Source organism: Chelonoidis abingdonii, chromosome 3 (genome assembly GCF_003597395.2).
Source record: "Chelonoidis abingdonii isolate Lonesome George chromosome 3, CheloAbing_2.0, whole genome shotgun sequence".
NCBI lineage: Eukaryota > Metazoa > Chordata > Testudines > Testudinidae > Chelonoidis > Chelonoidis abingdonii.
This window is the reverse complement of record NC_133771.1, coordinates 93057306-93068705: the sequence shown is the minus strand read 5'-3', so window position 1 is coordinate 93068705 and position 11400 is coordinate 93057306. Positions and strand designations below refer to the sequence as shown.

General features: G+C 39.2%; 1 protein-coding gene across 1 annotated transcript in view; it reads right to left on the bottom strand.

The window, feature by feature from the left end:
- The window catches only part of LOC116824345 (amine sulfotransferase-like), a 15957-nt gene extending 4932 nt beyond the window's left edge, over positions 1-11025 (bottom strand). The window contains 5 exon segments of the mRNA XM_032779551.2: positions 321-498; positions 3120-3214; positions 5110-5236; positions 6086-6294; positions 10884-11025. Of these exon segments, the coding sequence (XP_032635442.1) occupies positions 321-498; positions 3120-3214; positions 5110-5236; positions 6086-6294; positions 10884-11025 (751 nt within the window).
- Between the last annotated feature and the right edge of the window lie 375 nt (positions 11026-11400).

The following is an 11400-nucleotide window of genomic DNA, read 5'->3' as shown; positions in this document are numbered from 1 at the left end:
GGGTGAATACCCACTTCGTCAGATGCATCCGACGAAGTGGGTATTCACCCACGAAAGCTCATGCTCCAAAACGTCTGTTAGTCTCTAAGGTGCCACAGGATTCTAAACACTTATGTGTTGCACCAAGCAAAATAATGCATCTTTTTTCCCCTGCCTTTGTGAGTGGGGCTTTGTTTCCCAAACTTTAATGCCACAAAGCCAATCGTTACCTAGGGACAGAAAGTTTTGTTTGTCATTGCAAGTCTTAGCTAACTTCAACACATCTTGTGCTGGAATCTGCAGTTACAAGCATTTAATCCAAGTGGCTGCTTCTGCCTTACCTCTGCGAAGAAAATTGTCTCTGCCTTTCTCCAAGATACATGTTTTGTCCTCGTAGTTTGACCTGGGATCAGATTTCATGTTATCGAATACAGCCTTCTCCACAACAACATCCAACTCCTTTTCAGTCAGCTGTTTTCCTAAGAAGTCACAAACTTTCAGGACAGCACTTCTGAGATCCTGAAATGAGCATTATTTCTATTTAACAATTCCCAAAATTAGAAAAGCAAAAGAGCTAAATAAAAAAAAAAAAAAAAAGAGAGAGAGAGAGAATAGAGGATAATAGCATATTTCAATAAGGGTGGGAAACTGAACGTGGAATGAAAGGTGCTCCTAATATCACACTGTTCATAGGCAAGATTTTTATTCACTGTCACTGGCTACAGCAACATCAGATCCTGACAGGTGACTAGCAAGAAGAGTTCTTAGTCTCTTCTTTAGGTAACCCTTCCTCACTGCCTACCAAGAGAGAGAACAAGCTCATTTCTGGGTGTGAGAATACTATTGCTAACATATGTGATAAAGCCTGACAATTTTCTGAGCAAAAAGAGTCTGTCTCATAGCTGTGGTCTGGAAGTAGAAGGATACATCTCAGGAGTTGGATCTCTTAAAGGGAAGGGTCTTTCCTTGCTTTATTAATCAGTCTTGATGCTATTCTCAATGTGCTCCCTGCCAGCGTCAGCACTTCTCTCCCTATTTAGCTAAGAGGTGCACTCATCTAAGCTTTGTTTCACTTTAAATATAAAGCAAAATTGGTTTTAAATTGATTCAGTTCAACCAACATATCCCCTGGATGGCCCCTCTTAGAGCAGTGTAAACCTAACTTCTGCTGATCTAGCTGAAGTTGAGAAGGAATCAAATGTAGCTGAGCTGGTAGAAAAATGAAACAGTAATTTGTAAAAAATTCAAACTGCTGAAATTGTTCCCATTTTGGAATCTTTGAAGTGGATCGTTTTGTGTTTTTAAAAGTTTTTTTAATAGCTTTAAAAGAGTTATTGAAATATTTTAGTTTTTGAAAACTAGGTTTTCAGTACATGGAAAGCTTCAATTAAAAGTTGCATTAAAACATGTTTCTCAAAAAAATTGAGAGGATCTAAAATTTTTTTTACAATATACTTCATTTTGATGAAAATACATTCTGATCAAAACAGTTTGAGAAGCTGTAAAATGTAGCGAATACTCTCCTTTCCCTTAAAGATGCCACCTGAGAAAGGTTGTGTAGCTGCTTTTTTGCTGTGCAGACAAGGAATGGAAATAAAACAAGTTAACTACTCCAACAGTTGTCACATTCATCATATTTTCTTCACTAAGAAGTAGATTAGACTGCCTGGGCTGCCTCCAGCGGTATTGCATATGCAGCGTTGTTGTAGATGGGTCAGTTCCAGCAGGATATTAGAGAGACAAGAGGGTGAGGTGCTATCTTTTATTGGACTATCTTCTGGTGGGGAGAGAGAGAGAGAGACATGCTCTTGAGCTACACAGCTGTTTCTCACCAACAGAAATTGAGCCGATAAAAAGGTATTATCTCACACACCCACTTTGTCTTATCATAGATATCAGGTTGTCACATTGACTCCACTGGGAAAGTCAGACTCAATTTGCCCTTTCTTCTTCCCTGTGCTCTTGCAGTATTCCATACTCGCTGATTGCCTTGTATTGCTCATTAAGCCCTGCAAGCATGTGTAGGGGCAAACACCACTCCCCAGGCCAGTCATTTACTGAGAAAAAATTCTCTAATTCCTTTTCTTTTCTCCATTTTCAGCTTTCACATCACATGACACTTCTCTGGTGGTGTGAATAAACTTGTTCATTATTCGAGCTTTTCAAAAAATTTCTATTGAATTGTTTTTGTTCTTTAAAAAGGAATTATTAGAGTTGCCTTTAATTGCTGTCATGTGTAGTTTTTGTTATTTTATAACTAAAGAAAAGCAGAAAATGTGTCAGTTTTAGGGTTTCAGCAGCATGTGTGCGTGGGGGGGTATAATAGTTTTGAGGAGAAATTTTGACAAAATATTTTATTTTTTGCTTTCCACATTTGAGGGAGAGGGGGGAGGGGGGGGGAGATTCTGTCAGACAGTCTTACTCTTATTTCCAGAATAATTATATATATATATTTATATATAATAATAATTAGTATATATAGTATATATTATTATAGCATGTATTATACTGATATGTTAAATGCAGACAATATGCAGCCCAAGAGATTATGGGTGGAATTTTCAAAAGTGACTACATGAGTTAGACACCTAACTCCTATTGAAAGTCAATGGGAATTCTGTGGCCAACTCAGAAACCTCTCATTTTTCAGTTGGGTGCTTTGGAAAAATCTCACCCTATGGTCCTGATTCTGCTTCCTGACATGGAGAAGTATTTTTTCAAGGAGTGTCCGTGAAATCCATGAGGAGTCACAGTGTGAGCAAGGTGGCAGAATCTGATTGGTTTACTGGATGAGTGAAATGAGGCATTAGGCCTGGCCTACACTTAAAGGTTAGGTCAACATCACTAAGATGCTCAGGGAACCATAGTATGGGGACAGAGAGGGATACACCAGAGAGGTGGGAGTGGGGGATGCAAAGCGCACGGGCATGGATGGGTGGGAATGGAAGTGAGGCACACCGAGCCTCTGGCATAACTGAGTGAGTGGGAGTGGGGAGTTGCAGAGAGTCCCTGACAAAGGGGATAGAAGAATGGGACACTGGGAGCTGGGGAGAAGGAATGGATGCAAGGCAGCCTTGGCCCACAGATACAAAGTTTGTGCGGCTTTAGAGTTTAGATATAATGATATCGACAGGCCTCACCTTCTTCATCTCCTCATAAGTAAGGAAGAGAATATTATAATCAGCTCTGTGGGTGTACCAGCCTTTGACATGATCAAACCACGAACTAGCAAGTACTTACAAGGGGGAAAAAATAATCAAACGTTAATGATCTCTAAGAGCAAAATAGTTCATTATCAACACTTTAGCACCCTAATACTGTCACAAGCAGGGTTGAGAATGACAGCTCAAGTCCCTCCTTTAAAGACTAGTAGAAAACTTCAACAGGAAAGATTGAAAAAATTGTCTCACCCCAGAAGACCCCATAACCCAGCAATGAGGACGTGTGTGAAATCAGGAATTTCAACCAGGGTATCCCACATCCTCTAAGTGCTCTAACTGCTGTGTGATAAAGTAAAACCTCTCCTCGTTGTGCTGTCATGTGGGTCCAGATATGGTAGATGGTCTTTAAGGTGGCCTCTGAGCATACCTAGTGGTAGGATTCCATGGGCAAGATAGACAGGGGACCACCTACTTTGTGAAGCCTACCACGTGAGCAAAGAACCAAGCTGCTCAGGACTGAGATACCTGTGCACATGCCAGTGGTAGAAATGGAGGCTCCTAGGGGACTTTGCCAGGGGAAACTTAGGCATCAAGGGAATTTAGGCACCTGCAGAGTTAGATGGCAGCTGAATGGGGCTTGTGAGAATCTAAATTTTGCGTTTAGGCCCCTAACGTGGCAGTTGGACACCAAAGACCCCCTTGTGGCTTACACCTGACTTGGGTTTTACAGTCAGTTACATAGCTAATAAGTTGTGCTTTTACCTTTAGACTTCACTGGCCTCACACAAGGTACTTTACCCAGTATTTTTACTTTGTTGCTTTGGATCAGGGATCGGCAACCTTTGGCACATGGCCCACCAGGGTAAGTCCGGTGGCAGGGCAGGCTGGTTTGTTTACCTGTTACATCTGCAGGTTCAACCGATCGCAGCTCCCACTGGCCATAGTTCGCTGCTCCAGGCCATTAGGGCCTGCGGGAAGCGGTGGCCAGCATGTCCCTTGGTCCAGTGGGAGCTGCGATCGGCTGAACCTGTGGATGTAGCAGGTAAAAAAAAAACAGCCTGGCCCACTAGGGGGCTTACCCTGGTGGGCCTCATGCCGGAGGCTGCCAATCCCTGCTCTGGATAGTTTACTTCTGGATAATTTCTATTACATTTTTATGAGCTGCCTAGAATTAAACGCCACTATATTATCCAATAACCTGTGTCCTTTGTGGCAACCTGACTTAAAGTCCAAAGCGAGGATCTTCATGGTTTCTTCAGCTCTCCAGTGTGGCAAACTGGAGAGTCTGCAGCAACTTCAGGAAAAAATGGAAGGTTTTTTTTATTGAATTAAATATAAACTATTCCTGGTTTTATTAACAGACAAGTTATTTTACTATGAACTTAAATTGTCACTGAACCACAGGCTGCATTAGAGAGAACACTGTATTGTTAGAAATAATTAAAGGAAAATTCAGGGGCTGGACAGGTGACAGCTGAGTCTTTTTGGATTTTGGGAGGTATGGGTGGTAGTTTGGGATTGTGGACTAAGCACTATAGTTGGATATTTCTACTAAAGTGATTGGCATCTTACTACTTCTGTTTTCTCTGGACAGTGTTTATTAGCATCTGCTCAGCTCAGTTATTTCAGCACTTAATTGTCAAAATGTGTTTAAATATTCATTATTAGGTTTCAGAGTGAATACCTAATTGAGATAAATTAAATCAGGCAACGTGCACTTTATTGGTGCATTGTATGTGACTACACAGCTCCTCTGGACTAATTTTACACACCAAATTTGTATAGTGAACTGTGGATCCTACTGCAGTCACTGCAGCCTTAGAACTGCCCCTCCCCACAGCCCCACACCCATCTAAGGGGGAGATTTATGACCAGCACCACATTCTGTATAATTTACAGACATGGATACTTTATTCAGGCTGTGTTTAGTGAACAGGGTTTGGCCTTTTAGCAGTAAATGAAACCTTACCTTTCCCAGATAAAAACCTCTCCATTAAAATATTAAAATCTGGTACTTTCTCAAATATGGATGCATGTTTGCTAAAATGAAAATAGGAAACTGCAACATCCTTAGGGTTTCTGGCTACATAAATAACCTGCAAGATAAAAAAAAGACTAGCAATCTCAGATACGTTAAAGGGATACCATTAACCTTCACTGAGACTAAGGACAAGCAAGAGAGGTCAGATATCTCCATGAGAGTTAGCTCAGGGACACACACACACACACACACACATACCTCTCTCTCTTCCTCTCCCTCTCCCTCTCTCCACTGCTCCATCTTTGGCAAGAAGTTTCCTTATGTATAAACGTGCAGGAGACATGAAACATCCCCTGCATGGAGAATGTAACAGCTTATACTTACATACACCACAACCATTAACTTACAATATGCATGGAATATGCAGTATTGTTGAAACTGTGTTAGTCCCAGGATATTAGAGAGACAGCAGGGTGAAGAAATAAAACTTAGAAGCTTGTCTCTGTCACACCAACAGAAGTTGGTCCAATAAAAGATATTACTTCACTCACATTGTCTCTAATATACATTGAAAACGTGCAGACTGCAATGATCACAACTCCCACTTTTGGGTGAACAGTCATGGGATGGAGGAAGCAGTTTGGCCCAGAAGCCAAGCACAGCAGTTCCATGAAAAATGGGATCTCCACTGAATCTGGACACTGAAGTCCTGAGGTTGCACTGGAATTTGTTTCTCCTGCCAGCCTTCCCCACCCACACCCCTCCGCCACTTTGCTGGGGTCTAGTGAGATGGAATGGGGCCTTGGAGGAACATGAGCCCCTATCCCTCAAGGAAAGTTGCTTTTGGAAGGGTTCTTGGAGAGAGACAGACAACCCCGCCCTGACAATTTGGACTGATTTATTAGAGAAAGCAATGAATTTTCTTGGTTAATTTTAATTACTTTGTAAAAATAGCGTCACCTACTTTTGCTACTTTGTTTCTCAGAGCTCTTGGAGCTCAATAGTACGGCAGGTGACTGGAAAAGAGACGTGGTGATGGACGACTTTCATAATTCATTTTATTGAAATTGTACTCTAGCCATGGAACTCTGTCAATTGTTTCAGTTTTTGCTGTTCCATCCCGGAGGCCTTCATAATAAATCAAGCTCAAAATATTCTGCATCCATACAGTTCCTGGGAAAGGAAATAACCTTATTTGAAACTGATTTGATGATTTTTTTTTAAATTAGAGCAATAATCTGACAAACACAATATCTTCAAAGCCACACTGGTTTTACATTATTAAAGAAAGTATGAATACTTGCAACAATTGAAGGTTAAAGATAATACTCTGTCTTACTCTAGAGAGTTCATAAGTGTAGCAGGGAATTGTTAATTTTTGTACATTTTACTACTGTATATATATGTGATGGTCAGTAACTAAATTTTCAAATATCTTTATCTAATATATTCAGATATCCACTCAGTGTAAGTTCATTGCTGTGTTGATCATGAAATGGGCCCTGGAAATCTCCTGTTAAAAGTGTATTAGAAATGGCTCTTTTGTTTCTATGGCTCCTACAAAGTGTTGCGAACCATAATGGAGCAATTTATACAACTACACACTAGGAGCCAAATCTGGTCCCTAGCACACAGCTGAAGTAGATGTGTGGGGCACAAGAGAGATGTGTAAGGTTCCTGGGGGAACAGGGAAATAACCTAATCCTGGGCTGCAGAGCAAAGCTACTAACGAATCCTATTGTTGAGAAGAGAACAAACAACATGTGACAGAAGTTAATCACATCACTTATGCAGTACTAGAAGACTCTCAGATACTACAGTGATAAGCATGGTACGAGAACCTGTGCAGAACAGAATACAATAGAATAGACAATGTCATGCCTGAAGGGGAATGATCAGGGGTAGTGGTAGATCCACTGGCGTCACCCAAACCACCCTGTATACTTTTGCTGCAAGAGTCTCCAAGGGCCTCTACTCCATCCGTGAAGTGGAAGAGCCCCATTCCTACTGCAGGACCCATGGGAATTCATGTTCACCTTGTTTTCCATCATCGCCACCAAATCTTTCTCAGAGTCATGCTTCACAGGATAGAGCAGGGGTTCTCAAACTGGGGGTCAGGACCCCTCAGCGGGTCATGAAGTTATTACATGGGGTGGGGGTCATGAGCTGTTAGCCTCCACCCCAAACCCCGCTTTGCTTCCAGCATTTATAATAGTGCTAAATATATTAAAAAGTGTTTTTAATTTATACGTGGAGGTTGCATTCAGAAGCTTGCTATGTGAAAGGGGTCACTAGTACAAAAGTTTGAGAACCATTGGGATAGAGTATCCCAGGCCATAAGTATGGCCTACATTCTTTGTTCCTAGATGCATAACTTTAGCGTTGGCTGTACTAAAAGACATTATATGTTCGAGTCCAGCTTACCAAATCATTCTGTAACAGTGATCTGTCCTTTTAATTTTTTAATCACGCCCCAAGTCTTTGTGTCAACTGCAACCTTTATCAGTGATGATTTTATGATTTCTTCCAGGACATTGATCAAAATGTTAAATAGCATAGGGCCAAAAACCAATGTCTGTGGGATTTCATTAGAAATATATCCATTCAATGATTATTTCTCATTTACAGTTACATTCTGAGACTTGTCAAATAGTTAGTTTTTAGTCCATTTAATATGTGCTCTGTTAATTTTGTAACATTGTAGTTTTAAAAAAACAAAAAAATCTCACGGTACCATGTCAAATGCCTTACAGAAATTACATCAATAGTATTACCTTTGTCAACCAAACTTGTAATCGTGTGAAAAAAAAGATATCAAGTTAATCTGACAGGATCTATTTTCTGCAAACCCATATTGACTGGCATTAATCATATCACCTTCCTTTAATTCTTTATTGATCAAGACCTGTATCAGCTGTTCCATTATTTTGCCTGGTATCCATGTCAGAGTGACAGGCCTGTAATTATTTGGCTTGTCCAGTTCACTCTTTTAAAATATTGGCACAACATTTGCTTTCTTCCAATCCTCTAGAAGTTATTGAAAAGCAATATTAATGGTCTAGCAAGCTGTTCAGCCAGCTCTGTTAAAACTCATTGATGCATGTTATCTAGACCTGATTATTTAAAAATCTTTACATTTAGTAGCTGCTGTGTAACACTCTTCTGATTTACTATTGGAATGGAAACTATTTCACCATCTTTATATGATATGACTTTATCATCTGGCGTTTCCCCCACATACAGAAAAGAATTGTAATTAAATTTAACATTCTTGTAGGAGGGAAAAGTCCAAAGAAACCCATCACAGTAGCATTTAACTTCAAAAATGAGAACTACACAAAAATGAGGAAGTTAGTTAAATGGAAATTAAAAGGAACAGTCACAGGAATGCAGTGCCTATAAACTTCCTGGAGACTATTTTAAAACACCACAATAGTGGCTCAAACTAATAGTATACCCCAAATTCAAAACAAAACAAAACACACCCCACACAAATCCAAGAAAATGCCCAAAACAAAAACATCATGGATAGACAGAGTAAAAAAGGTGGTTAGAGGCAAAAAGTCATCCTTTAAAAATTGGAAGTCAAATCCTAGTAAGGAAAAAAGAAACAAGCATAAATTCTGGCAAGTCAAGTGTAAAATTATAATAAAGTGGGCTAAGAAAGAATTTGAAGAGCAACTAAGGGCACAAAAACTAACCTTTTTTTAAGTACAAAATAAGCAGGAAGCCTGTCAAACAGTCAAAGGGGTCATTGGATGATTGAGGTTTAAAAGGTGCCCTCAAAGAAGACAAGGTGGTTGCAGAGAAGTGAAATGAATTCTTTGCATCAGTCTTCACTGCAGAAGCTGTGAGGGAGATCCCCACACTTGAATCATTCTTTTTAGGTGACCAGTTTGAGGAACTGTCTCAGTTTGAGGTGTTAGGAGAGGAGGTTTTGGAACAAGTTGATTAATTAAACAGTAATAAGTCACCAGGACTAGAAGGTATTCACTCAAGAGCACTGAAGGAACTCAAATATGAAATTGCAGAACTACTATATATCTGTATGTATGGTATATATACACTAAAGCTTAAATCAGCCTCTGTACCAGATGACTGAAGGATACTTAATGCAACATCAATTTTTTAAAAAACGGCTCCAGAGGTGATACTGGGAATTACAGACTGGTAAGCCTGACTTCGGTACCAGGCAAACTGGTTGAAATTATAGTAAAGAACAAAATTGTCAGACATATAGATAAACAAAATATGTTGTGGAAGAGTCAACATGGCTGTTGTAAAGGGGAAATCATGCCTCACCAATCTAGTAAAATTATTTAATGGGAGATCACCAAATGTGGACAAAGGTGATCTAGTCGATATAGTATTCTTGGACTTTCAGAAAGCTTTTGACAGGTCCCACAGTATAGACTCTGAAGCAAAGTAATCAGTCATGCTATAAGAGGGAAGGTCCTCTCATGGATCAGTAACTGGTTAAAGATAGGAAACAAAGGGTAGGACTAAACGGTCAGTTTTCACAATGAAGAGAGGTAAATAGCATGTGTTCAGCTTAGAAAAGGAGGGTCTGATACAGATCTATACAGTCATGAATGATATGGAGAAAGTGTTATTTACCCCTTCACATAACGAAAGAACTAGGATTCACCCAATGAAATTAATTGTCAGCAGGTTTAAAACAAACAAAAGGAAGTACTTCATACAACACACAGTCAACCTGTGCAATTCAATGCCAGGGAATGTTGTGAAGGCCAAGAGTATAACTGAGTTCAGAAAATAATTAGATAAATTCATGGAGGATAGGTCCGTCAATGGCTATTGGGGACATAATCCCATACTCTTTGTGTCCCTAAATCTCTAACTGCTGGAAACTGGAACTGGGTGACAGGGGATGGATGGATGGATCACTCAAAATTGTCCTATTCTATTCATTCCTTCTGAAGCATCTGACACTGGCCACTGTCAGACATGATACTTGACTAGATGGATGATTGGTCTGACCCAGTATTTCCGTTCTTATGTATTGAACACTTATGCCTTTGCTGCATTGTTTTTGACAATCCTACCCTTTCTGTATAATAATAGACCAATACCATTGCTAGCATTCTTTTAGTTCATAATATACTTTATTGTCCTTAACTCTGCTGGCCACAAACTTCTCCTGGTATCCTTTTGCTTCCCTAATTAATTTTCAACAAATCCTAACTTCTGATTGATATTCATTACTATCGATTTCCTTTTTCTTCCATTTATTTTATATATATATATTTTAATAGCGGCCTTTACTTCCCCTGAGCGCCAGGTTGGTTTTTAACCATGTTTTTTAATCTTCTCTGTTGTGGCTTTTTGGACATATAGTAAAGTGTTCTTAAATAATTCTCAATTACCATTCACATTTTTTCTAATTACATTCGTTCTCCCATCAGATTTGTCTCATAATTATTTTCAGCTTTGTGAAACTGGCTTTTTTGAAGCACCAAGTATATATATTATTGGTTTGGACCTTATTCCGTTTGCACCTAACAAATGTGATCAAGTCATGATCACTTGTATCGACGTTACCAATACATTTTAGTTCTGTGATCAATTTTTCTTTATATAAAACTCTTCTTTGCTGGATGAAACAGTTAGTTAAAAAAGCTCTGATAAATGTTACCACCAAACATAGGTCACAATGGTGCTCAGTAAGAAGGGGGTCAGTAAAGGTTTCAGACAAAAGTCAGATTGCTTATTTCCCTTTAGGAAAATCATAACAGTCTTACCTGATTTGGGAAAAGTAACTACAAACACATCACTGTCTCTGACTACAAAATGCTCCAATGAATCTATATATTCAGGGTTAGTCAAGTCTGGTAGTAAATAAAATCCTTTATGTTTGTACAAAAATTCTTTTGATGGCTCCATTGGTAAGGTTTCTCTTATGTATCAAGAATCTGCAGATAAGAGAACATAATTTTAATAGCCTTTGTTTTGCTGTCATATTTTGTGAAGAAAAAAAATTCACTACAACATAAAACAGTTCCCTATCTGTTTGCAAAATTAACAACAAAAACAGCAAAATGAATGATAGCATAAAAATGGCATGTTTAGGGACTGGTATGAGACCAGAATATTGTTCCCAGGAAAAACTGGTGTGTGATGTTTCTCCAGGTTATTTACTGGTACAAGGTATCTAGTGTTGTTATACACAAACTTTTTAAAAAAAGAATTATTTAACTGTACAGAATCCATGTAAATGGGCACTAAACATCAGATCTATTCAAGGAGCTCACTAGAGCC